The 27,761-nt window shown below is 42.2% G+C and overlaps 1 protein-coding gene across 14 annotated transcripts in view; it reads left to right on the top strand.

The window, feature by feature from the left end:
• HUWE1 (HECT, UBA and WWE domain containing E3 ubiquitin protein ligase 1) overlaps nt 1-27,761 on the top strand; it is a 117,568-nt gene that overhangs the window by 76,665 nt on the left and 13,142 nt on the right. For 8 of the 14 annotated variants that reach the window (XM_032209145.1, XM_032209144.1, XM_032209153.1 and 5 more), the window contains 31 exons: nt 604-756; nt 2,047-2,174; nt 2,612-2,693; nt 4,292-4,468; nt 4,560-4,719; nt 4,808-5,166; nt 10,261-10,456; nt 10,734-10,910; nt 11,412-11,557; nt 11,721-11,787; nt 12,209-12,423; nt 12,652-12,863; nt 13,302-13,484; nt 13,773-13,945; nt 15,216-15,364; nt 15,993-16,068; nt 16,550-16,648; nt 16,953-17,086; nt 17,394-17,565; nt 17,878-18,106; nt 18,305-18,483; nt 19,056-19,145; nt 19,233-19,384; nt 20,406-20,451; nt 21,199-21,480; nt 22,034-22,292; nt 22,379-22,512; nt 22,611-22,831; nt 24,059-24,347; nt 24,447-24,549; nt 25,112-25,658. In XM_032209145.1, the coding sequence (XP_032065036.1) occupies nt 604-756; nt 2,047-2,174; nt 2,612-2,693; nt 4,292-4,468; nt 4,560-4,719; nt 4,808-5,166; nt 10,261-10,456; nt 10,734-10,910; nt 11,412-11,557; nt 11,721-11,787; nt 12,209-12,423; nt 12,652-12,863; nt 13,302-13,484; nt 13,773-13,945; nt 15,216-15,364; nt 15,993-16,068; nt 16,550-16,648; nt 16,953-17,086; nt 17,394-17,565; nt 17,878-18,106; nt 18,305-18,483; nt 19,056-19,145; nt 19,233-19,384; nt 20,406-20,451; nt 21,199-21,480; nt 22,034-22,292; nt 22,379-22,512; nt 22,611-22,831; nt 24,059-24,347; nt 24,447-24,549; nt 25,112-25,658 (5,589 nt within the window). The remainder of the gene's footprint in view (nt 1-603; nt 757-2,046; nt 2,175-2,611; nt 2,694-4,291; nt 4,469-4,559; nt 4,720-4,807; nt 5,167-10,260; nt 10,457-10,733; nt 10,911-11,411; nt 11,558-11,720; nt 11,788-12,208; nt 12,424-12,651; nt 12,864-13,301; nt 13,485-13,772; nt 13,946-15,215; nt 15,365-15,992; nt 16,069-16,549; nt 16,649-16,952; nt 17,087-17,393; nt 17,566-17,877; nt 18,107-18,304; nt 18,484-19,055; nt 19,146-19,232; nt 19,385-20,405; nt 20,452-21,198; nt 21,481-22,033; nt 22,293-22,378; nt 22,513-22,610; nt 22,832-24,058; nt 24,348-24,446; nt 24,550-25,111; nt 25,659-27,761) is intronic. The other 6 variants (XM_032209151.1, XM_032209149.1, XM_032209147.1 and 3 more) reach the window with 5 other exon arrangements.

Genomic DNA, 27,761 nt, shown 5'->3' with positions numbered 1-27,761 from the left:
GAATTGAATTGCAGTTTATATTTGAGATCTTACACGGCAAGTGATCCAGGTGCCTTCTTTATTTGCAGTTTTATTGTCCATGTTTGTGGAATATTTGGTGGGGGTGTTGTCTCTGTATGTTTATATATTTTACTTATTTATTGGTTAAGCATTTTTTTCAAGGCCTAAAGATTCATAGTTGTTAAGCTAAACAAACATCCACCACTTTTATATGATTTTTGGAGCAATAAGGGTGTAAAGATTTATATTCAGGAAAAGTTAATTCAATGATAAGTAGCACAAATGTTTCACATGTATGTAGTTGATGGCAAACCAAAGTGCATGTTTGTTAAGTGCAATGGTTATAAGCATACTTATCTTTCACAAATAGCAAAAAAAATTACCTACTTCTATTTTGGGAAACATTTAAAATAATGCTCAGACTGAAATAAAAACACTAGAAGATCCAAGGTGAAATATCTAATAATCATGCAGTTCTGGGTACTGTATAAATTGAAAAGTAATTTCATTAATAAAACAAGAACATAGATTATAAAGGACCCAGGTATGATCCTGCTGGTTGGCTTCTTAATGTCACCGAGAACTTATTTTTTCTTTTGGCAGGTGTGGGAAGCTGCTGATGTGCTCATCAAGGCAGCTCTGCCCCTCACTACAAGTGATACAAAGACTGTCTCTGAATGGATTAGCCAGATGGCTACCCTACCTCAGGCCTCCAATCTGGCCACGCGTATCCTGCTATTAACTTTACTATTTGAGGTGAGACTGATGTCTATGGTTTGAGCTCAGGAAAGGAACTTTAAGGGGGTGCCAGCATTACAGCAAGTGTAATGTAAGAGCCAAAACATTTTTCCACTTTGGATCCAGTAACTGTCTTTCACTTCTTTCTTGGAAAGATTGGGTGGGAAGTGGGAGGGTGGGCAAAATACATCATTTAACAGTTTACATGTTCCATTATAGACAGTAGCTTGAGATATGTGTGCGTGCATCTGTGGGCACATGCGTAATTGTCTTCTTGTTGTTTCATTGGTCTACTTTTCATTCCAAAATTTAAAGTATAGATGGGATTAGAGCGACTACTTAATTTGGTATGTTTTTATTTGTTAGTGGCTTTATTCACCCAACACCACCTTTTTCAATACTGAATGTCACAGTGAAGAATCCTGCAATACCAGCTCTTCAGCTTCTTGTGGATAGAATATGGAGTTTACTCTAAACTTCTGTAATAACTATTAAGTTAATTCCTTTGCAAAGAAAAGGTCAATTTTGGACCAGGATGCCTTTAATTTATTTAAGATTATATCTAGAATTTTATTTATTACAACAGAGATAGGCAGCTTGTATCCTCCAGGTATTTTGGCCTGCAGCTATCATTGACCTATCATTAGCCATGGTGAAAAAGATGGGTGGTAGTTGAATTCCAAAATACCTGATGACATCGCTTGCCCATTTAAAGCATATGTAAGCAATTCCTTTTTAATTCAGGTAGATGGCAGCATTCTCTATAGAAGAGTAATTGCTTGGTCGTATGAAAGTTCCACTTCTTATTTAAGTGTTCAGGTTACTATATTTAGTACTTTAGTGAACATTTTCAGGAAAAAAAATTAACAAATGCAAAGGGAGAGAAAAAAGAGCTGTAGACTGCATTCCATGTCAATTTAATTAGATGAGTGTCTATGGAGATTTTCAGTCATCCATGTCATGGTTGTCCCATAAGTGCTTTTTCAAGAGACAACTGGACTTTCTGTTTTTTCTTTGAAGACATTTCACTTCTCAGCTGAAGAAACTTCTTGGATGAGAAGCAAAACATCTGGATTAAGTCAATGAATTTATCTCTCCCCCCTCCTCCCCTCCCTCCGGCATATGAAATAAAGCCCTGTGCAGCAAAGCGGATGTTAAGTTTTAGGCTACAAATCTTGAATTCCTTTTTGTTGTTGTCTATATTGTAATTGAAAGCTTTTTTTTTTTAATTCAGTGGTGAACCCTTTATCTAGACTACTTCCTTTCAATTGCATGGGTGCTGATCTTTTCCCTTTTAACTGCCAACAGGAGTTGAAGTTGCCATGTGCTCGTGTCGTGGAATCAAGTGGCATTCTCAATGTTTTGATAAAACTGTTGGAAGTGGTACAACCTTGCCTACAAGCTGCCAAGGAACAGAAGGAAGTGCAGACACCAAAGTAAGTAACAAGTAAAGGACTAGAGTTGGAAATCCCTAACCTAGTTTCAGCTTTCCAAATTTATGCTGTACTGAGGCTTTGCTTCGGACTCTTTTGTTTGTGCTTTGAAAATGGATTTCAGTTTGATAATTGTATTTGTGATGATTTAGTAAACATATGATGCATTTACTAACCAGGACTGGTGTGGGTTCTGCCTGTTGTTAGCTCTTTGGAGTTCCATGCTTCTCAACCTAGCTGGGCTAAAAGTTGGAAGGGCCAGAAAGCCTTGATAATATTGTTATTTTGGCAGGGTTATAATCTTAAATGGGCTGCAGCGTCTTTGTCTGAATCAGATCTACTTAATGACATTGTTTTTGAATGCACTTGCAAAGAAAGTCAGAATATAAATTAAAAAATAATTTGCTGCCTTTCCTGGCCTTATCAAATTTCTCCTATAGGTGGATCACCCCAGTATTGCTGTTAATTGACTTCTATGAGAAAACAGCTATCTCCTCCAAGAGAAGAGCCCAAATGAACAAGGTATGAATCCAGAGAGAAGGTGCAAGTTCTTGTTGGGAAAAAAAAATCTGGCTGTTGAACTGGTTCAAAACATTTAGATTACATAAACATTTATGCTAATTTCCCCCAGTGTACTGCTAGAAGAGAATATTAGTAGCTCAAAGTTGAACTGTGTGGTTTTCCCAGAGTAAATGCTATGATAAGGCTGTGCTAATATTTCAGTGGACAAAATATAGTTTTAAGCCTCTTCACTAAAATTTAATGCATATGTATCATTCTAGATCCACTGTCTTTAAAAACCAAATTTCTCTTTATGTATCAACTCTGCAACTCGCCAAGTGTTATTCATGCATTCACAGTGAATTCCCCCAGGTGCCAAAAAAATTGTATTAATATGTAACATTTATTCAGTTGGCAGCCTGTCCTTCCAATTCAAGATTTTTTAAGATTAGTAAGACTAATTACACCCCACTCCTTGCTCCTCATATCTTCTTCACTATTGTAGAGTCGAAAAATAAAACTTGGGAGTCTCTTTATGGGCAGGTGTGCATACATAGCTTAATTCTTTTTCTTTATATCTCTTCTACTGCTGAAATGTATAACTGGACCCAATTTTTAATAGAGAAGAATATTTAAAGGACACAAAATAAATTTACGTTACACTTTTGATTATAGAGGTGGTTGAAGAAGGTATTTAGAAAAAGGTTGGTGGATGCTACTTCCAAAGCCATGCAGAATAAGGCACAGACACAATTGCCACATGGAGGGATGTGTGAATGTGGGTTGTAAAATTTAAAGGACAGCTTTATCATATTGATGACAGCTTCCATATTTGTGTTGTGTGAAGTGATGTGAAAAGGCAGAGTACCTCTGAACATGCACTGCATACTTTTCATTGGTACTAAATGAATGTAGCCATTTGGGAAAATATAAATGTGTGTATGTGATGGCACTAAAACATACAGGCTGCATCTCTTGTAGTACTTGCATTAGAGGTTTAAGAAGCTAATTGGCTTTCTTAAAATTAACATATTGACAAGGATTTTTTCCTAGTTTTATGTTAGATACATTTTATTTTGATCAGTAATCACAACAGTACCTAGTTTTGCAAATAAAGGCAGAGTTGGTTTTTTTTCTGTGTTGGTTCCATTTGTTTTACATCATCCACCGTTTTCCATCATGTTTTCAATCTGAAACACTGCCTTGCCTTATGTCCTCTTTGTACCTCACATTCAGTCCAAAGTCTTTATCATTAAGTTAGAATTAGCTTTTTTTGCTGGGGGAAGGCTGAATAGTGTGTAGTTTTAGAGGTATACTTCACGTAGGAATCTGGAGTAAGCTGCCTGGCATACAATGCATGATAAAGACGCAGTATCCAACCTCAGATTCAAAACATGTTCCTAACAGTATATGCATTCCATTGCCACTCCAATTATTAAATTAAAACTTGCATGAAATCAGTTGTCTCATGTATGAAGACTTAACTTGCTTCGTAGAAGGGTTACTCTTATTCTTTCAAGCATACAACTGCTGTTGTAATCGCCTAGGACTTGTTTTGAGCAGGTATGCCTAGGAATTATAGTGTAGGGTACATCTAATAGCCATTTTTTTTCCTCCAGTACCTTCAGGCTAATGGCAACAACTGGCGATGGTTTGATGATCGTTCGGGCCGATGGTGTAGCTATAGCGCAAGTAATAATAGCACTATTGACACAGCTTGGAAAGCGGGAGAGACTAGTGTTCGTTTCACTGCTGGCCGGCGGCGCTACACAGTGCAGTTCACCACCATGGTGCAGGTATAAACTTCCCACTCTCTGTTCAGATGTTTGGTTTGGGATAAACAGGTGGGTTGATTCTAACCACCTGGTGTGTTTCCTGGTTGCAAAGGTGAATGAAGAAACTGGAAACAGGAGGCCAGTAATGCTGACCTTGCTCAGGGTTCCCCGACTTGGCAAGACCGTTAAAGAAAACAACGGACAAGAGCTGGAGAGAACGTTGGAGGAAGGGAAAGAAATGGAAAGCAAGGTTAAAGAGGAGAAGACAAACGGTACTACATGCATATTCTTAGGTCTGGTTTTTACGCCAAACCAAAGGTTGAACTTTCTCACATCCATCTCTTTTTCTAACCCCATCAGATAGCCCCGTGCCTGCTGATGGCCTAGCCCCAGAGAAAGAAGCACCGCCAGAAGAGGTGAAACCCTCAGAGATCTTAATCCAAGGCCTGACAGAGGAGATGGTGACAGTCTTGATCCGGGCCTGTGTGAGCATGTTGGGTGTGCCTGTGGAGCCAGACACTCTGCACGCCACCCTGCGCCTCTGTCTGCGTCTCACCCGCCACCACAAATATGCCATGATGTTTGCTGAACTCAAGAGCACGCGCATGATCCTGGGCTTGACACAGAGCTCTGGTTTCAACGGCTTCACCCCTCTTGTCACCCTGCTTTTCCGACACATCATAGAGGATCCCTGCACACTGCATCACACTATGGAAAAGGTACAGTTGGCCTTGCGCTACCTACGCAAGGGAAGAAGCGGAGTCATAAATTAAGATTGCTTTCCTGGATAATTTGTATGTGGGTAGTTCTCGACTTACAGCCATTCATTCAGTGACCATTCAAAATTATGACAGTGTTGAAAAAATGGACTTGCAACCCATGCCCAAAGTAATGTCTATTGCAGAACTCTTGTCACATAATCAAAGTTTAGGTGCTTGGCTTCCCACCACAGGGGCGCCTCTGAGCCAAGGTGGCGCAGTGGTTAGGGTGCAGTACTGCAGGCCACTTCAGCTGACTGTTATCTGCAGTTCAGCGGTTCTAATCTCACCGGCTCAAGGTTGACTCAGCCTTCCATCCTTCCGAGGTGGGTGAAATGAGGACCCAGACTGGGGGGCAATATGCTGACTCTGTAAACCACTTAGAGAGGGCTGAAAGCCCTATGAAGCAGTATATAAGTCTAACTGCTATTGCTATTCTGCCCCTCCTATTCCCTCTCCTCCGCCCTCCCTCGAATCTCTGCTTTTTTAGCCACCCTGCAGCAGACTTGGGAGGCAGCAAGCAGTCCCAGAACCGTGCAGCTTGCCCAACTCCCAGCTCTCTGCATCAATCTTTTGCCGTTTACACCCAAGGCTGAAGCAGAAGTGCCTTGCTGCCTTGGCTACCTTCTTTTCAGACCCTTTTCACTGCCTTTACTGGGGTCTTTTAAGACACAAGGAATCACATGATATCTTGTCTTTACAATTGCAGCAATTTACGACAGAAATTCTGGTCCAATTGTGATCACTGGTCAAGGACTACCTGTATTGATAACAAGGCCTAGCTCTGCTCAACACTGGGAATGTTCGTTCCCGAATACCTTGACTTGTGACCACAATTGAACCCAAAATTTTTGTTGTTAAGTGAGACTTTTGTTAAGTGACTTTTGCCCCATTTTACAACCTTGCCACAGTCGTTAAGTGAATCACCACAGTTGACAAGTAAGTAACCCAGTTGTTCAGTGAATCTGGCTTTCTCCTGTGCACTGCTTGGAGTGCCCAAGCATGGGTTAAATTCTGTCACATTGCCCAAGGACTGGATTGAATCCTTGGCCATGCCTCCTGGCTTTCTGTAGCTCCAGTTTTTCAATTCAGTCCAAAGCCCATCAGGACACATTTTACCATAGCTCCTTAGTTTGAGAGTTTTTTTTCCTCTTTTCCTATCGTATTTGGCTCCTTAGAGTGTTTTACTTTTACTTCCTTTCTGTCCTAGTGTTTTAATTGATTGATAGATTGTATTTACCTCTCTGGTTCGTGCTGCTAGCCTTCAGCCCCCAGTGGCCTTATTGCCTTCTCTGGGGCTGCGCCTTGCCGGTGGGCTTGTCCGAGGCTTCGGCAACCCGTCTGGCTTCAGTGCGACCAGCGGCAAGGTTCCAGACCATGCAGTAGGTTTTCTGCTGGGCGCAGCCATTTTGGGAAGGTATCAGTCGGGCCTCATGGCTTACTGGGCCATTTTGGGAAGCAAGTCCAGAACACGAAGGCATGCTTTGCCGCCTCCCTCAGTGACTAGCACTGGCTCTATCTTGGAGGAGGAGGACCTGGCGGAACCTGACCTGTATGAAGATGAAGGGTTGGTTCCAGACAAACCTGCCTTTGCCGGGTTGTTTAAACCCTCATTGTTCAAATCTATTTTGCATAAGGTGATCACTCCCCAGGAGGTTTCCCCACCAACTGACCAGGGGATCACCGATCCCTCTGATCCCACTGGGGGGCTATTTGATGAAAACATTCAGGCCCAGCACTTGGTCCCGGCCCCTAAACTTTTCAAGGATGTAGTGCAGCGCCACTGGGTGCAGTCGGGTAACTGAGCTACCCCAGGGGGCAATGACAAGCAGCTTTATGCTGTTGACCCCAGCTTGGAGGATCTTCTCAAGCTCCCTGCGATAGACGCCCCTGTAGCAGCTCTTACCTCCACGTCTGTTCTCCCACCTGAGCTGTTGGAGGGCCTTAAGGCGGAAGATAAGCAAGCGGAGAAAGCTTGCCACGAGACCCACCAGGCTGCACCATGGGCTATCAGGGCTTCCACCTCGGCTTCCTTTTTTAGTAGGGCGTCCAATGCCTGGCTTCGCCAGCTTCTCTGTCTCCAGGGGACGCCAGGCTGTGCCAAGATGTTAACCAAATAGTGGCCGCAGCCAAGTATACCACAGATGCATCCCTCAATGCGGCGAAATTTGCATCCAGCGCCTTGGCATCTAATATTACGTCTCGTTGGCTCTTATGGCTTCGCCATTGGAATGCGGACATAAGATCCAAATGGAAGCTGGCTTCCGCTCCCTTTAAGGGGGCAAAGCCATTTGGGGAATCCTTAGACCCAATTTTAATTGAGAATAAGGATAAGAAAAAGGTGATGCCTTAGGTCTCCCGCAAACCTGACCATAGGTCCCCTTCCTTTCGCAAACAATCCTTTTGAGCATCAGATTTGCAAGCCGCTTCCTCCTCCTTCCAGTGTCCCTACCCCCAGGGGTCAGACCAGGCACAGGATAGACAACCATTTCGAGACAGGGGTTGTTACCAACAACTGTTGCAGAGGTTCGGCCAGCCTCTAATCGACCTCTTCGCCACACTAGAGAATTCTCAACTGCCTCGCTTCTTCATCAGGTATCACTCTCCTCAAGATAAGGGGGTGGACGCCCTCAACAGCCCCTGGCCTCTGGGTCTTCTCTATGACTTCCCCCTGTTGCCGCTGATTCCTCGGGTCATCGGAGTGGGCGGAGGTTCTTCTAGTGGCACCTCATTGGCCGAGAAGGACCTGGTTCGCCAACCTGGCCATCCTCTCCATTGCTTGGCCCTGGAGAATCCCGCAGGAGTTGGTCTCTCTCAGCCAGGGGGTCATTCTCCATCCGGAGCCCCAGTAGCTCCAGCTGACCGTCTGGCACTTGAGAGGGACCTCCTAACTCGGGCCAAGTTCTCCAGCTAGGTCATCCGTACTATCCAGGCGGCCTTCCAATACCAGAATCTATGGCACCACGTGGGCCGCCTTTGCCCGCTGGTGCACTCACCGTAACCAGGACCCTCTTACGACGTCTCTCCCATTTTGGATTTTCTCCAAGAAGGTTTCGATCAAGGGCTCGCTCAAAACACTTTAAGATGGCAAGTCGCAGCTTTGTCCACCATCTTGTCAATGGGCTCTCACCAACACCTCAGCCGTCATCCGAGCATACGTAGCTTCCTGAAGGGAGCTTCAAACCTACGACTTCAGGTGGTGCATCGTTACCCTACCTGGGAGTTTTCTGTTGTACTAAGAGCCCTTTCTGAGCCTCCGTTTGAACCTCTGAGGACTTCATCCATCCGACATTTGTCACTTAAGACTTCCTTCCTCATCACCATTACATCAGCTAGAAAAATTTCGGAGTTAGTGGCCCTGTCGGTTAAGAAGGACTTGTGTCTGATTCATAGTGACAGGGTGATCCTTCGAATGGATCCTTCATTTGTGCCAAAAATTAACTTGCTCTTCCGCAGAGCCCAGGAGATAGTTCTGCCGGACTTTTGTCCCAGACCCAGTCATCCTCAGGAGCGCTGGTGGTACACCCTCGATGTGTGCAGGGCACTGAAGAGATACATCAAGCAGACAGCTTCCTTCCATCATTCAGAGGTGCTCTCTGTAGCATTCCAGCCAGAGACCGTGGGGCGCAAGATTTCCTCTTCCACCGTGGGGCGCTGGCTCAAAGCTTGTATTTCACTCGCTTATGAACACTAGGGCAGACTGGCGCCGCCCAGATTGACCGCGCACTCGACCAGAAGTGCAGCCATCACGACGGCCTGAGTGACCCAGGCTTCAGTCGAGGATATCTGCAAGGCTGCGACCTGGACATCACTTCTTTGTTTGTTAGGCATTATAAATTGGACAAATATGCTTCTGCGGATGCGGCCTTTGGAAGATGGATCTTGCAGAGTATTCTTTCTAGTGACAATTGAGTTCAGGGTTCGAATTTGACCTGCCGTAGTGACATTTAGCTTGGGTATGTCCCATGCTTGGACACTCCAAGCAGTGCACAGGAGAATGACCATTGGCTTACCTGAAGGGTCGTTCTCTGTGCACTGCGAGGAGTCTCCAACCCCACCCTGGGGTACTAACTTCCGGGCTAGACTGTTTACTTATCTGTCGGGGGATTTGCATCCATGTGAACCTGAGTTCTGATGGGACCATGCCTTCATTGAAAAACTGAAGCTACAGGAAGCCAGGAGGCGTGGCCAAGAATTTCAATTCAGTCCTTGGTTAGTGTGACAGAATTTAACCCATGCTTGGGCACTCCTCACAGCACACAGAGAACAACCCTTTAGGTAAGCCAATGGTCATTCCCATTCAGTTTGCTTGTGAGAAGGTCGCAAAAGGTTATCACATGATCTTGGGGCACAACAACGGTCATAAATATGAATCAGTTTTCAAGCATATGAATTTTGATCGCATAATCATGGGGATGCTGCCAAGGTCATAACTGCAACAAATCATCATAAGTCATGTTTTTCAGTGGCATTGTAACTTTGAACAGTCACTAAAAAAACTTGTAAGTCAAGGACTACCTGTATTCATAGAATCATCATGTTGGAAAGAAATACGGGAATAAATTAATACAGAAATATGCATGGCAGGAAGGGAAGAGATATTCAGCTTGTTCTTAAGCGTTGTTTCTACCAGTATATTAATTTATAAATTTCATTCTCTGGTTATCAAGTACCCAAGGCAACCTACAGTACAAATCTATATTCTCAGCATAATATAGAATTCCAGATGCAGCTTGACCAGATAGTATAGAGTGATTTCAAACCTGTCTTTCAACAGATTCAACCTTAGAATTCATTAGTGGGTTTTTTGGGTTTTTTTTTTTGCAACATCCCATTGCCAGTTGTAAGTCAGGTGTCCCTAATTTTTATTCTCTCTGTATTTCTATATCAGTGCAGATCTCATATAAAATGATTGTGAATCCTAACTCTTAATTTCTCTTAGTTCTCCTGCCTTTTATTTTGAACTTTGCCTCTGTAATTCCGGCAGACTGGCCTAATGGTATTGGTTTTTTTCAGATCCCTTCACTTACCTGCCTCTTCCTTCTGTCATTCTAGGTGGTGCGCTCAGCAGCCACTAGTGGAGCAGGCAGCACCACTTCAGGTGTAGTGTCAGGCAGCTTGGGCTCCCGAGAGATCAACTATATCTTGCGAGTGCTGGGCCCAGCTGCTTGCCGAAATCCTGAGATCTTCACTGAGGTAGCCAACGGTTGCATTCGTATTGCTCTGCCCGCTCCCCGTGGCTCCGGAACTGGTAAGTACATCATAACTTTGCTGGTTCTCCTGCAGTAACCAGACGACTGTGTGTGCAGGCATGCCAAAACCTGGACTTTGACTGTTCATGTTTGAGAAGAGGATGCTCTGGATCAGGGGCAAGGAGGAGAAATGGTTTCCATAGTAGACCTTATGTGTAAAAATCCCCCCCAAAGCAGATATAAGCATGCTGAACTCTATTCCCCTTTCCAACCTCTTTTTCCAGGTCCTGTTTGTAGTGTTGGCGGCTCTAGTTCTTTTTATTCTTTCTCCTTTTGCTCCCCAAGCCTCTGACGACGAGTTCGAGAACTTGCGGATTAAGGGCCCCAATGCTGTCCAGCTAGTGAAAACTACTCCAGTTAAACCTTCACCACTACCTGTCATACCTGATACGATCAAGGAGGTGATCTATGACATGCTGAATGCTTTGGCTGCCTACCATGCCCCTGATGAAGGTACATTATACCCTGGGACATAATAGAAGAGAACTCTATATGGGTGGCATCATAGTGTTTGACTGTCGAGAAGCGTTCATGCCTTTTGAGTGGGAACCCTATTCTAAATAGTTCTGCCTTTTTCCTCCAAATGTACCATACATGTTGTTGAAGCCAGTACTAATATTAACTATTCCCTTGCCCCTAGAAAGAGTTGGGCCTCTTAGGTGGATTTTTTTTCAGCAAGTCATTCAGTAAGATAATTATCTAAGGCAGGGCTGTCAAGCTCATGGGGTGGATATATCACGTGCTGGCCCCCGCCAACACCCAGTTTAGCAAAGGGGGGGGGGAGTCCCAATACATCACATGAGGCTGCCGTAACAGTGTGAGTTTAACACCTTTGATATAAGGTATCAATACTTTATCTTTCTGGAAGAGGTAATTCTGTTTTGGCCAGATATGCATGCTTACCACTGGAAGTACCATCTATAGACAGACCTGCTTTTGTTTCTCTATTTTCAGCAGACAAATCTGAGCCCAAAGTGAATACTACTAATCAGGAAGTGAGCCAGATTCTACAAGACCTGGGAGACGATGTGTACCAGCAATACCGCTCTTTGACTCGACAGAGCAGTGATTTCGATTCTCAGACAGGCTTTGGCATCAATGTGAGTCCCTCGGATCTGTCTCTGCAGCCAACAACCCAAGTAGTTCTGTTAATTCTAGGTTAAGAAGTGGCATGAAAATGTATCTGCTTGTCATGTATAACACTCTTATCCCATGTAATGAAGTTTAAATGATTCATTATATCTTCCCTTTCTTTCACTCTAGGCTCAGGTCTTTGCTGCTGATAGTGCAGCCTCTGAGATTCCTCAATCTGGAACTCCTCAAGGTGATGGTAAGCACCAGTTTTATTGATGATGCAATCCCAAACTAAATGCAATGTTTAATACATCTGACAGTATGTTCTCTGATATTTGGAAGTTTATTTGACTAAACTGATTAGCTTCTAAATGTCATGTTGTAGGGGAAATTTCTTATCTTGGCAGTAAAAATGCAGCTTCCCCCCCCCCCCCCCCGCTCTTCCAGCATGAGATCAAATTGTTACCTTAATTGGGTGTAGTCTGGTGTTCTGTAACCTACTGCTTCCAAATGTGTTGGAACTAGAATTTTCTGTATTCCATATCAGTATATATAATCACAATATATCTGGACAGTACCATGTAAGGGCAAGATGATTTGATTTCAGATGTTCTGAAATTAGATTTCTTGGGATAGCAGCTCTTCCGCTGAGGGATCCTTTCCTTTCTAACCTATAGCTTCTACGCCTGAAGAATCTAGAGAAAATAAGAAGGATAAAGATGGCGATAAAGCTGCAGAGGAAAACAAGCAAAAGGCTAAGGGGAGCAAGCCACTTATGCCTACCTCTACTATTCTGCGGCTCCTGGCAGAGCTTGTGCGCTCATATGTGGGCATTGCTACATTAATTGCAAACTACAGTTACACGGTGGGCCAGTCTGAACTTATAAAAGAGGTAAGAAAAGTCTAAATGCACTGGTTGACCAGTGCCAGATAACCATGGGCTTGGAAGCTAGGTACAAGCAAGGAAAGAAGTTGAGGGTCGGTACCCTAAGTTACTCTAGTGGACAATGGAAAGCATAAATTTACACAGAGTTGTAAATCGGGTGGCATTGTTGGGAAGGGAAAAAGTTGGGAATTCTGGTTTTTCTTTTCCCACTGATCTCTTACTGGAACTTTTCAGGACTGCAGTGTTTTGGCTTTTGTTCTGGACCATCTCCTGCCCCACACCCAGAATGCCGAAGACAAAGATACACCAGCCCTGGCTCGGCTCTTTCTAGCCAGTTTGGCTGCAGCGGGTAGTGGCACTGATGCCCAGGTGGCCTTGGTGAATGAGGTGAAGGCAGCCCTGGGCCGGGCATTGGCCATGGCAGAAAGCACGGAAAAACATGCCAGGTGAGGAATATGGGAAATATTTGTACTTCCAGATGGATCAGTACCTGAAGAAAGCTCATAGCACTGTAAATCTCGCACCTAGAGGTTCAGACATTTTTTAGCCTTTGATTGGGCTAAGTAAAAGATATAAATAAACTATGTTTCTTCACTATATTATAAAAATATAAGCCCCGTACTTATAAGACTGTAATGATATTTTTGGAGGATGCCTTCCCATTCAGAGGTACAGGGAGAGGCTACCCAAGAGCATGTCTTTTTGTCAGTAGCCAGAATTGAGAATGCTACTCCCAGTAAAATGTGTAAAAAATAAAACAAGGATGTTTACTATGGGAAAGGGAGAAAAATGCCATTCCACAGACGTGGGTCATGGCATGGTTGGGTGTCCAAGCACAGAAACATTACTTTCCTGTTGATTTGTGGTATCCTGTCTTACTTTAGGCTACAGGCAGTGATGTGCATCATCAGCACCATCATGGAATCCTGCCCATCCACCTCCAGCTTCTACAGCAGCGCCACAGCCAAGACACAGCACAACGGCATGAACAATATCATCCGCCTGTTCCTCAAGAAAGGGTTGGTCAATGACTTGGCCAGAGTGCCCCACAGTCTTGATCTGTCCAGGTAATTTGCTCAAGAAAAGGAGCCGAATTAATTCATGGGTACAGTGGTGCTAAACAATTTGGTTGGAATTAAGAAATAAAATTTCCCCTGGTTTCCATTAAGATTTGTCTTTGGGAAAAGTCTGGTTATTATAGAATTAGCTGCCTTATTGAGATAATTAAAATTCTGTCCCTGTCCCATTTTATTAAAGATTTCTATTTCTATATATCTACATCAGCTAAGGTCTATTCGTTGAGATCTGACTTTGCTCTAACTCGGACTACTCTGTGTATGTACTTTTTCCTAAAGTCCCAACATGGCCAACACAGTTAATGCTGCCTTGAAACCCCTGGAGACATTGTCACGTATTGTCAATCAGCCCAGCAGTCTCTTCGGTAGCAAAAGTGCCTCAAGCAAGAGCAAGGCAGAGCAGGATGCTCAGGGAGTAGCACGAGATGCCAGCAGCGGTCAACAAGATGCAGGTAACATGCCTCGTCTCCTCTAAGTATTCTTCTTTAAAATGGCTGTGCACTTTGACCTCTTCCCCGACAGCTTCCTTATCTCTTGCTATATTTGATTTGTGAGGTGGGAGCAAATTTGTGACTTGCTCCCTCTTCTGGCTAGATTTCCTTTTGTCTGCTTTTACATGTATGTATGTATGTATGTATGTATGTATGGTATTGTGTTGTGTTGTATCTTGTTGTATTGTATCTTATTGTATGTGTGTGTGTGTATGTGTATATGTATGTGTATATGTATATGTATGTATGTGTATATGTATATGTATGTATGTATGTATGTATGTGTATATGTATATGTTTGTATGTGTATATATGTATGTATGTGTGTGTGTGTATATATATACACACACACACACACACACACATATACAATAAGATACAATACAACAAGATATGTTGTATCAACAATATATGATATATATGTTGTAACGGCCTGGGTGGTGGGTGGGGCTCGTTTGTTGACTATGGCTAGTTTCCAGATGTCTGGTAGGCAGGAGGTATGTCACGTTTATTCATGTTGTGGGGGTGTTTCTCTGTTTCGATAGCTTCCATAATTATTCTCTTGTTGAAGTGTTCAGTTTTGGAGATTAATTTGGTTCCTTCAAAATTAATTTCATGTCCTGTAGCTTTAAGGTGCTGGAAAAGGGAGGAAGTTTTTTCTTACTTTTCTGAAATAGAGAAACACCCCCACAACATGAATAAACGTGATGATACCTCCCACCTACCAGACATCTGGAAACCAGCCCTAGTCAACAAACGAGCCCTACCACCAACCAGGCCGTTACAACACAAAACAACAACGGACACACAGCCAGTACCAATCAGCACCAATCTACTAATAATGATACAACCAGAGAGCCAATGAATCTACTTACTGAAACAAAGCCAGCACTCCCCACACCCCCACCAAGATTTATAGAAAGACAGCAGCTCCAACCACGCTTTAAGCTGAAAACACCAGCCTGAAGATGGCAAGTGAGACCTCGCCGAAACGTTGTCAAGACAATCTCAATATTACACGGGGAAAGACCCGAATACAACAAGACCAGCATATATATTATATGTGTGTGTGTTTGTGTGTGTGTGCTAGATTTCCTTTTGTGTATATATATATATGTATGTATGTATGTATATGTATATATGTATGTATGTATGTATGTATCTCCAGTGATTTGTGCTTGAGTAAAGTCAGTTCAAGAGAGGAGAGGCCTCACTTTTATTTGATTCTTAGGAGAAAGTGGAGAAACAGAAGCTCCCGAGGAGGACCATGACGTTGCACAAGCAGAAGTAACAGATGGTGACATCATGGATGGTGAAGCAGAGACTGACGCAGTGGTGATTGCGGGGCAGCCTGAAGTCCTGAGCACACAAGAGATGCAGGTGCGAATGCTAGAGGTTGTAAGGGTATTCCCTCTGGGTTTTTTGTTTGTTTGTTTGTTTGTTAGTTTTTACAAAAACTAACAGACTGCAGACTTTTAAGACTGAAATATAATGCAATGGGGGTGTCATTTGAATTCCTGCTTATGTTGATTTAGGTGGAGTTTGTCTTAAATTGCATATAGAAGAATAAAAGTGAAGATTTACAATCCCCCAATTCTTTTGTAAAATGAGTGTTGGTCCTACCTGAACGCTGTTTCTCTTCAAACGGAGAGAGAACAGTATTTTCAGCCAATGTAGTCCTTCCAAAATTCCCAAGGGCCAACAGCCATGGGAATTGAGAAGTGAAATCACATCATATTTGAAAGTTGGGGGAAGAGAGCTTTAAATGACTGAATAGAACCGGGACTGAAATGTTTAACTTTCCACCAATTTCCATAGTCTTTCCTTTTTTTATTCAGATTGTGATATCTGAAGCAGGGGTGACTGATTATTAATTTATACCTGTGCTTGAACAACAAGCAGAGAGGTACTAACACACAGGGTAGTGCAGCTTCTGTAGAGTTTCAAGGCTTATTAAGGTATGTGGAACAACTGGATCTCAGTGATGTTCCCATCTCTGTTTTTCTAGGTCGAAAATGAACTGGAAGATCTGATTGATGAATTACTGGAGCAAGATGGTGGCTCAGGAAATAGTACTATAATAGGTGAGAGCAAACACATAATTCAATGTTAGGGTCATCAGTTAGGATCTCACGGTTTAACGTGTCTTGTTTTATTTTCCTTGTGTGTAATCTAAAGGAATAATTTAAATTCCACATTATAATATAGAGAATTCTATCATATATTAGCGGCCATTCCTCCAGATAGAGAAAAATGGCTGCTCACGCCATTTCTTGGCTGCTATTCATTCATGCAAAACATGAAAAAGCTGCACTAATAGTTGGCAGATGCCCATACTATCTGTTCTCTCTTTAGAAACATTTCATTTCTTTCTCAGGGTGCTAGGCAGAGGCAAATGCATTCATGACATTGTCATCAGTGTATTTGTTTTTAGTTACCGCATCACATCAGAATCATAATGGGTATTTATAGACAAAATGGACAGCTCTGGCATTCCTCAACAGAAAAAATAGCTGTTCAGTCATGATTCTGCTAAATCCTGTGCTCTGCCTTTGTGTCCTTCAGTGGGACGAAGTGGAGAGGATGAGTCTCAGGAGGATGTGTTGATGGATGAGGCACCTTCCAATCTGAGCCAGGCTTCCACACTACAGGCCAACAGGGAAGGTGAGGCATTGCCTAAACATTTATCTCTAGTCATAAAAATGCCGATAGACATCCTTCCGGTGGGGTTGGTGCAGTGCTGGAGAAAAGAAACTTAACACTACTATATTTTCAAAATGTTCATAGGCGGAAGCTCTTTTTTTAGAAAGCAGAAAGATAATTATTTATGTAATCTTGCTTCACAAGGCTTTTCCAAATTTGAAAAAACAAAAAGTTTGGAGAATCTCATTAGAGAAATAACTGGAAACGTTTTCATTTAATTAGCACAAGCCACCTCACTTTATCTGCACTCTCAATTCTGTTCTAGATTCTATGAATATCTTGGATCCTGAAGATGAGGAAGAGCACACACAGGAAGAAGACAGCAGTGGTAGCAATGAGGATGAAGATGACAGTCAAGATGAGGAAGAAGAGGAGGAGGAGGAAGATGAAGATGATCAGGTAAAGGCACTAGGAGAAAAGCCAGCATAAAAGCCTACTGCCAACTTACTTTGCAATCTTCACATTACTGACTTGTATGGAATAACAAAGAAGGACAATTTAAAAAGTTGGCTGGTTTTTGATAGTCTCAAGAACAATTAATAATGTGTGGAATCTGAAGTCTGCTTAATGTACAATTAAATTAAGAGTTTTGCTGGTTTAGAATTTCTCTTGGTTCAAAGTAGTGAGCATGAATATGAGGAAATGCAAAGGGATGGATTTCCGAATCCTGGATACACATTGTCGATTTTGCTGTTTGCTGTTGTAGGATGATGAAGAAGGTGAAGAAGGTGAAGAAGAGGAAGATGATGATGACGGCTCAGAGATGGAGTTAGATGAAGACTATCCTGATATGAATGCCTCCCCGCTGGTGCGTTTTGAACGCTTTGACCGTGAAGATGACCTCATCATAGAATTTGACAACATGTTCTCCAGCGCCAGTAAGAATTCTGAAACTCAGAAGCCATAGGATATTGATGCTATTCTAGAACCTGTGAGAATTGGGAAGCAGAATGTTGATGGCTAAGAAGCTACTCTTCTTATTTTGGAATGAAGTATTCTTCCTGTGTTTTGCCCAGGCTGATGAGATGAATTGGAATTTGCAAAAACAACAAGAGTCATTTAGAAACCTATATGATGTTACCTTTGCTAAATCTGTGGGTCTGGCCAATTTTATAATTTAAGGAAATCTCTCTGCTTAAATCTTCATAGTCCCCATCTTGATCTGCTAACTCTCCTATTTTCATTCCTAGCGGATATTCCTCCATCACCTGGCAATATTCCGGCCACTCACCCACTTATGGTACGGCATGCAGACCATAGCTCTTTGACTTTGGGTAGCGGTTCCTCTACTACTCGATTGGCCCAAGGCATTGGTCGCAGCCAGAGGACATTACGACAACTGACCGCCAATACGGGACATACAATTCATGTGCATTATCCAGGCACCCGACAGCCCAACCCACCTCTAATTCTGCAGAGGTAAGCTAAGGAAAAAGAGAGGAGCCTAATGGGAACAATGCTGAATGTTAACAATATTGCCCATTTCTCAATTCCCAGTAATTTGCTTTAGAAGAGAGTGGCTTATTTGCAATTTGTTCATGCATTGGATCATCCTTATCCTAAAATATTGCAACATCTGCTTCCTAACTCTTTCCAATTACTGCATGTCATCTTCAGATTGCTGGGTCCTTCAGCAGCCGCAGACATCCTGCAGCTAAGCAGTAGCCTTCCACTCCAGAGTCGAGGTCGTGCTCGCCTCCTGGTAGGCAATGATGATGTGCACATAATTGCTCGCTCGGATGATGAGTTGCTGGATGAGTTCTTTCATGACCAGAGCACAGCTACCAGCCAGGCAGGCAAGTCTTCAGGGAACTAATTGCTAAGGCTTTGGAATACTGAAATAATTGTGTCTTCACCAAAGTTTTGAATAACACCAAAGCTGTCTATAACCTAGAAATCCAGCATTTGCAAGCAGGAGGGGGAGAGGAATTATCATTATTTTAAGGAAGCATTATGGTACATTGATGTATCTCAGAGACTTCCAATTCTTGAAAGCTGTTCTCTAGCTTTGATTCTACCATTGTTAGCCATAACCAAGTCACAGTGAAACAACATTGATGCGTAGGGAAAGCTCGCTCCAAATATTTTTTGGCTTTAATTTGATTGCGTTAATTCCTCAGAAAATGCTTTTTAGAAAAATGCATTTAAAATTTAGGAAATAGTCCTATGCATATTCACATATATGCAAACTTCATTTAAGTTAATGGGATTTACTTGGCCCCCATTCATAGGAATGCATTATTCGAGGGATACCAAGCTTGCCTTCTATTTCTATGGAGCCTGCTCCTCCAGAATGTTATTTCTTGATACTTCAATTATGATATTTGAATTCTTTCAAAACCATCGTCCCTTTCATTCACTTCTTTAGGAACATTGTCAAGCATCCCAACTGCCTTGACACGCTGGACGGAAGAATGCAAAGTACTTGATGCGGAAAGCATGCATGATTGTGTTTCAGGTGAGCTAATGAGTACTTCCTTCCTTCAGATAGTATCCTCCTCCCTTAAATTGACTGTGCTTGACTGGAAGCCTTTCCTCCATTCAGTGGTCAAAGTCCCCATTATCAACCACTTGGAAGCCTTGAGGGATGAAGAGCTAGAGGAAAGAAGAGAGAAAAGACGCAAGCAATTGGCGGAGGAAGAGGCCAAAGTGTCTGATAAGGCCAAAGATTCAGAAGACAAGGAGCAGAATCCTCAGGTTAGCAGTCAGACTTGACTATTTGTGGATTTTCTTTAAGGCACCCCTAAAAACCAGGCATTAGACTTTCAAGGCCTTTTCTATCTGGTATGGCTGCTAAAGTTAGTTGAAGAAGGATCAGTAGCTAGAAATAGTTAGCACTTTATATTGCAGAATACAAACAACCTCTGATAATGAAAGGAAGGGAGACTTGGCCCTAACCATTGGTTGTTTCTAAGTGACTTTATCCCAGAATCATCACATTTTTCTCCTAAACACAGCCCAATCCCGACAGCTCTTTTTTCTTCCTTATTTAATAAGGCTTATGTTCCAATTCAGCAACAAAATAAAGGAGGCTAGTTTATTAAATATGATTAATAATGAAATACTGTAGATTATTACTTTCAGAAGTTCAGAACAGCAGAAAAACAAATGAAGAATTGAATTGAACAAAATAGGAAAAATGAAATACTCTAACAAAAATAGAAGTGACTTCTGTTATCTTTCTATGAATCAGTGAATAATATTCATGCAATTTTTCAAGAAAATATTTAGGATGCTTACAAAGTATTATCATAACTTCAGTAGATTTAAAACAGTATATAGTGACTTCCAGCATATGTTTTTTTTTTCTTACTATGAATAATAAAAAACTAATTATTTGTTATTTGTAAAACTGCTTAACAAGAATAATGGTTAATTAAAGGGCATAAATAGCCTTATATAATCTGCATTTCTTTTTGTATGCATTGTAATTTTGGTTTTTAGGACAGAGCTAGCAATTAGGTTTTTTATGTGTTCAATAGCAATGTATAGAATATGTTTACTAGCTTTTATGTGGAATTGTCCTTAAGTTTGCTTTACAAGACTAGAAAAAAAAAAAACAGATGGAGACACTGGGTGGGAGTAACACACAATCTCCTTCCTGTCCTAAAAAGAAGGTGTAGATTCGTATTTTCCTACCTACATTGGTCTTCAGAGCCTGAGATGGATTGATTGAATTCTGCATCACTCTGATTTTGTATGTTTGTTGCCTCTGTAGGGACCAGTGCCACAGTCAAACAGTTCAGCTGAGCAGAATCTTCCAGGTAATTTATTTTCTTCTGGATGTTTGGTTGGTGTCTTATTTTCTTCCCCCAGCTTAGCTCAAGCGGATGCTGTTCCCGGACCCCCTGGGATGAGGTAGTAGATTGTATAGTTTTAGGGTCATACCCGGTCTTGGAGATAACTATACAATCTACTGTCTTTCCTATGAGGATTCCTAATTCCATCATGCCACCATTGCCTACTCTGAAGAAGAAGAAAGATGCTACTGAAAGATTACACCTAACTCCAGCAAGGAACTGGGAATCCAAGCTCCCAAGTTTGGATGCAACACGGGAGATATTTTTGTTGTTGTTCCATTGTTGGGTTTGGCTGGGGTGTTTGCAGTAGGCTGTTGTATCTTACAAACCGCAGTTGTGTGCTTTGAGTAGAGAAATTCAGTACAGGGAAAAGGGGAGGATCTCCTGTAGCGCAAACAATATACATAATACTTCATGCTTCATGCTTTTGTGCTTCTTGCTCCTACCAGGGTGAGGTAGTAAGTTGTATTGTTGTGGGGTAGGGATTTGTGCCCCAAATCAGAGATAACTATACAACTTACTACTTTCCCTGTGTGGAGTAAAATACCCAATATTGTCTTTTGCTTTTTTTCAATGCACTTAGTTTTGTGGGAACTCGGAGCTTTGTTTTACTAAAATGGGGGGGGGGGGAGCCAAGGCCCCATTTGAAATCCTCCTGCTGCTCAGCAGGTTGGGTTTTAAGCCAGCCTCCCTCCCTTTCTTGGCTCCCAGATGGTGCCACCCATCCCGACGGCTACCCCGCAGTCTCAGCTGCCGCCAAAGACACCTCGGCTGGCTCTAAGCAGACTCTGGTCACATTGGAGAGCCCCCAGCAGCAGCAGCAGCAGCAAGCAACAGGGGCAGGAGAGCTCCCTTCGGAGCTGGTGGGGCAGTCCACTGCTCAGGCTTCTGGGCAGCTGCTGATGCCAGTGGAGCAGGAGGACTCGGGCCCTGGGAGGCTGAGCACAGACGCTGAGGCCACGCAGATGGAGCTTTCACCTGCCCCCACCATCAGTAAGTGGCCTTAGGCTTCACCCTGCAGCCACTGTTGCCCCTTTCTGACCCTTGTACGTAGCTGTGCAGTCATGTGTCTTATCTTTGTCCAAACATTCAGCATGTTTTTTTCAAGGGTTTATGTTTATGTTCTTACGAAATTTTAACATACAAGGTTAATGCCTGTGTAATAATCCCCACCGTGATATAGTCTTGGTTATATCAATCTTTTTTTAACGTTCTTTATTTTAAAAACTCAAGACTTTTTATGGAGGAGTGATTTCAAATTTTGACTTGAATAATGAAATGTTCGGCCAATTTATTTGGGTTACTCTTCGGCTTTGATAGTTTTTCCAGAAAAGTTCTGCAGTTTGTCACTCCAGAGTCTTAATTCAACCTGGTGCTAGCAATCTTGATTAACAACAGATTTTCGGTCCAGTATTTCAAGCAATATATTCTGTCCTAATTTCTTGGAAAGGACACTCGCATCCCAGAGAGCTGTGTTCTTCTGTGAATCTCCGTGAAAGAATTTGAGTTCCCTGCCCACAAACCTTTGTCTTGCTTTTCCCACCAGCTTCGCTCTCTCCAGAGAGAGCTGAAGACTCAGATGCCTTGACTGCTGTCAGCAGCCAGTTGGAGGGCTCACCCATGGACACCAGCAGCCTGGCTTCATGCAATCTGGAAGAAAGCGTGGCGGAGAGTGGTGGAGCTAGCACCGTGGAACAGGCAGGCACAGATGCTGTGGTGGCAGCAGCCGATGCAAGCCAACAAGGGCCAAACGCCCATACTGCTAGGGAGGGCCAGCCTGATCCCAGCCAGCAGGTGGATGATGGGTAAGAGCCAGAAATCAAATATAAGCCGGTGTCCTGTTTTGTTTGTATTAGCCCTGCACTAATTATTACTCTTCCCCGCTATGCAGCTCCCCACCGGCATCCTCCTCTGAGAGCTCCTCCACTAGAGATTCAGCTGTAGCCATTTCTGGTGCTGATTCTCGGGGCATCTTGGAAGAACCACTGCCTTCCACCAGCAGTGAAGAGGAAGATCCTTTGGCAGGTAAATGTTACAGGAGCAAAAAAGATAATGGTCAGTTTTATAATAGTAAACTTTTCTCTGTAGCACCAACAATTGCACCTAATATCCCTTTTCAACAGGAATAAATCTTCCTGAAGGTGTCGACCCATCTTTTTTGGCTGCCCTGCCTGATGACATTCGACGCGAAGTGCTGCAGAACCAGTTGGGTATCCGGCCTCCTGCCCGTTCAGCTCCTACCACCACGGCCACAACTCCAACACCTCCTGTAGTGGGCAATCCTGGTGTGACAGAAGTCAGTCCTGAGTTCTTGGCTGCTTTGCCCCCAGCTATCCAGGAAGAGGTATTACTATATACTACTTAAGGGTAACACAGAATCGAAGCAATTACTTCACAGAAGTAAGAAACTGAAGCTACCCTTGTGGTCCACCGAATTGCATTGCATAAAATAGGATTGTGTTTCTCTAAATCAGTGGTTCTCAACCTGTGGGTCAGGACCCCTTTGGGGGGGGGGTGTCAAACAACCCTTAGACAGGGGTCGTCTAAGACTATCGGAAAACACATATTTTTGATGGTCTTTAGGAACCAAGACACCAATTTTATGGTTGGGGGTCACCACAACATGAGGAACTGTATTAAAGGGTCGTGGCATTGGGAAGATTGAGAACCACTGCTCTAAATCATTCTTTAGTCATACTTAGAAATATAGAAAACTGATGGCAGAAAAAGACTTAGTGGTCCATTGATTCTGCCCTTTGAGTTTTGTTTTGTTTTTAATTACTTATTTTTAATTTATATAATTTACTTTATTTTTTAATTTATGTTGGATGAGAGACTATCCTAAGCATGTTTAAACTGCTGACTGACCTTGTTGGAAGTTGGTTCCAAGTTTCCACTACTCTTTCTGTGAACTTACTTGCCTAATTCTCTTCTGCCAAATCTCAAAGGAAAGGAATTCCATACTTATCCAAATTTATGGAGTCTATTTATGAAATAGACGCCCATAATTGATCTTGCTCTTTCTATGTAAAGATTTGTTGTTTTTAATCAAAATACTAATGCGTTAATGTCAGAATCAAGCTAAAGTTTCTGCTCCTGAGAAACTCATACAGATATTCCAATTATTGGAATATATAAATAATATATAAATAAAATTATATAAATTCTATTAATAAATAAATAAATATTAGTTATTTCATGAATATTTCTTTTATAAGGTCTTTCTTAGTTAGTCTATGATGGCAGGAAAAACTGATAGTACCTTTTCAGCAACCAAAGTTTATTTTAAAAGCCTTAAGTGATCTGCAAGTCATTTCATCACCTGAATCAGCTGGTGCACTGGATCAGCTTCCTCATTCCTCCCTTAAGGCTTAATACCATATCAGCCTTTCATTTATTCATACTGGGTAATTTGGTATTTTATTTAGATGATTGGTATTTAGAGGACATACGGTTGAAGAAATGCTTTGCTTGTAGAAACTAACACTGTACTTGGTCGGCATATAAGTTTTCACTGTGATGAGGAAATTGTTGGTTTTCAAACTTTTCAAAATCTTTTTTTCAATTCCAGGTGTTGGCACAGCAGCGGGCAGAACAGCAAAGGCGTGAGCTTGCCCAAAGCACAAGCTCAGACACACCCATGGACCCAGTGACTTTCATTCAAACACTGCCATCAGATCTGCGGCGCAGTGTGCTGGAAGACATGGAGGATAGTGTATTGGCAGTCATGCCTCCTGATATTGCTGCTGAGGCACAGGCTCTGAGGCGAGAACAGGAAGCCCGCCAGCGTCAACTGATGCATGAGCGTCTCTTTGGCCACTCTAGCACTTCTGCCTTGTCTGCTATTTTGCGTAGCCCAGGTAAGGCAATCCTTTCCTGGTTTGTCATCATATATTGTTTGGTTTATTGGGTCTCAACTCTTGATTCAATTACTTTGCTCCCCTTTTCACTCTTCGCAGCCTTCACAAGTCGATTGAGTGGAAACAGAGGTGTCCAGTATACACGCTTAGCTGTACAAAGAGGAGGTACCTTCCAGATGGGTGGTAGCAGCAGCCACAGCAGGTACTAGATATTGATATTGGGACAGGATTTTTCTGGAGGAGGGATACACCGTGCGATAAACTGGATTTGTTTGGAATCGCAAAACTAAAATTGTAATAATTGCTCCAAACTAGTTATGCTATTAACATGGAGGTGGGCTTAATTTGAAATCTAAAAATTGGACTGGTCATGATCTTGCCTCCAGAAATAAGAAAATACCTGTACTTAGCCATTCCAAAAAGTCCTGCCTTTTAATCTGCTTCACTGTGTAAGCTGAAAGACAGACTGGATTGGTTTGAAAATAAAGAGCAGAGCTATAGTTTTAAGAACCAGCAGCCTTGAGGATAAGCATTTGATTCAATATTTGATTTAAACCTTAATGGATTCAAATTCATTCTGATTAACAGATAGAATGAGCATTGACAAGAAAGGAGAACTTTCCAACTCATTGAAGTTATGACCTAAGGAAACCTGCCTCTACTAAATGAGTCTCTCTTTGCTAGAAAGGGTTTCTTTAACGAAGTATCTTGTATTTGTGGAATATGGTATAAACTTCTCTGATATTTCTATTGTTGCTTCTTAGACCTTCGGGCAGCAATGTAGACAGTCTGCTGCGTTTGCGTGGACGCCTTCTACTGGACCATGAGGCCTTGTCCTGTCTGTTGGTCCTGCTTTTTGTAGATGAGCCAAAGCTGAACACAAGCCGGCTTCATCGGGTGTTGCGGAATCTTTGTTATCATGCGCAGACACGAAACTGGGTGATTCGGAGCCTACTTTCCATCCTGCAGCGCAGCAGTGAGAGTGAACTGTGCGTGGAGACGCCCAAGGGGACTGTGGCACCAGATGACAAAGGCAAAAGGGCAGCCAAAGGCTGTGGTGCAGACAGCCGGCCACTTGACCTGCTGCATAAAATGGAATCCAAAAGCTCGGGGCAACTTTCTTGGCTCTCAGTTTCCATGGATGCAGCTCTGGGTTGTAGAACCAACATCTTCCAGATCCAGCGAGCTGGAGGCCGCAAGCACACGGAGAAGCATGCTGCCGCTGGTTCCACGGTTCACATACACCCACAGGCTGCCCCAGTGGTCTGCCGTCATGTACTTGATACTCTCATTCAACTTGCCAAGGTGAAGGCAAGAGATTTTTAATGTACTACTCTTGATACAATAAGGAAAAGCTTTTTTTTTTTTTTCTTCATTTTGAGGAATACTCGGAAGAAGTAGGCCAGTTTTTGGAGAAAAGATTGAAATATTGCAGTTAAAAAAAACCCAAATTAATTCCATGTGTAAATCAAGTTGACAGGGCTGATTATCACAAGGAGATAGATGTAGAAAAAAATTTAGCAGCAAGTTCCTAAATAGAAAATAGTGAGCTATAGAACTATACATATGTACAATAATATATCTTATTTACAAGATTTAAATCCATCTTGTCCATGGGTGTGCTAAAAACCACAAAGAGAACCAGCATAAACACTTTAAAAAAAACCATATAGAAGTACAACTAATTTTAATGGGGAAGAGTGAAATTGTAATTTTCATTTCAGTATTTCCAAGCTGCTTTTTTAATTCTTAGGCTTGACGAATGAAATACGAGTAAATTTACTTCTCCCTTGTGCTTGTTATGAAGATATTGACCCAGTGATTGTCTGCCAGAATTGTTGTCCTCATTGTGAGTTGATGTGGCCAGAATTCTGTTGCAGTTGGCTGCAGTGCATTAATTTTGTCCCCCAAAGTCCATTTGCCACATTAGAAACACAAAAATACTGTAACCTTTTCTGATCCCACTTCTTTTATGCCAAAGAGTTGTGTGAATTTAAAGGTAAAATATGTGCAATATATAGCTTTTTCCCTACAGTGTTAGAAGTTACTCTGGAGTGGTTTCTCCACCTACTTACTACAGTTTCAGGATATTGATGCTTAAATCTTTCTAGTAGGAAGGCTTACCTCAGTTCCAGACCTGCCCACTAAAAAACATGTTCCACAGAGTACCATTTTTATGAATCTTCCTTATATTACCAGTTGTATTCAGCATTTATTTAAAATGAATGAAGGTTTGTTGTATATTTGCTTTATGTCTACCCTAAAGGAGCTGCAATTAATCAGTATTCCGGGTTACTACAGGGTAAGAAATACTACCGCTATTCTAGGCAAGAAGTGGGAGTGCTTATTAATATTAATGCTAGCGTTCGAAAATTAGTCTTTAGAAGTGGGTAGGCTGAGTTTGTTCTCTACATGCAGTGGCAACTGTTCAGTGCTAGTGCTGTCCATTCCTTTTTATTAGCTACCATTTACTATAAGCTGTAAACAGATATTGTGTATACATTTTCTAGGTATAGTTTGTGTTCTGTACTGCTAGTTACCGTATTTTTCGGAGTATAAGACGCCCCAAAGTATAAGACGCACCTAGCTTTTGGGGAGGAGAACAAGGGGGGAAAATCTGCCTCCCAGCAATTTAATTCCTTGCAACAAACAGCAAACAGTACAGACAATATACACTTTGTGGTGTATTTCTGTGCATGTGTGCCTGACACATAGAAATAGCCAAGAATTGGAGAAATGTACATTACGGCAGTATATTAATGCCAGAAAGTTTTTTAAAATGTAGTCACACTAACTCCTCCCAATTATTTAAATAGATCTACTCCAAACATGACTAAATCAGGGTCTAATTAGACAACAGGACACTGTTACATTTCAGACCATACTTGTACAGAAGCTGTTAAAATTGATGTGGCTTTCTGGAAGTATACATTATTCTCCACTATTTAAAAAAAAATACAATAGCACTGGGCCTCTTCAGATCAAGCATTTATTTTAAAAACCTTCATTTTGTTAAGTTATCTGGAACAATAATAAAGCAGTCTTTAAAAAATAAGTCTAATAATTTGAACATTCAATAAGCATTTATAGTTATTGACTTTCTTCCTTGCAGCAAACTGCAAACAGCCTCATTAGCAGAAGAAGAAAAAATCTGCCTCTGCATCCCAGCAATTTGCCTGTAGAGCAAGTTTCACTTTCAATTTCAGCATGGGCCTGCCGATCATCAGCTGTTTCCAGGCTGCAGGGATTGCCATAGCCTATTGCTGCCTTTGCAAGCCCTATTTTCCCCGTTTGCTGCAAGGAAGTAAATTGCTGGGAGGCAGAGGCCAAAGTGTGGGTGGCGGCGGGTGGGTGGGGCTACATTTAATGTATAAGACGCACCCAAATTTTCACCATTTTTTAGATGGGGGTAAG

The sequence above is a fragment of the Thamnophis elegans genome, chromosome 2 (assembly GCF_009769535.1).
Source record: "Thamnophis elegans isolate rThaEle1 chromosome 2, rThaEle1.pri, whole genome shotgun sequence".
NCBI lineage: Eukaryota > Metazoa > Chordata > Lepidosauria > Squamata > Colubridae > Thamnophis > Thamnophis elegans.
This window is presented reverse-complemented; position numbering and strand designations above follow the sequence as displayed.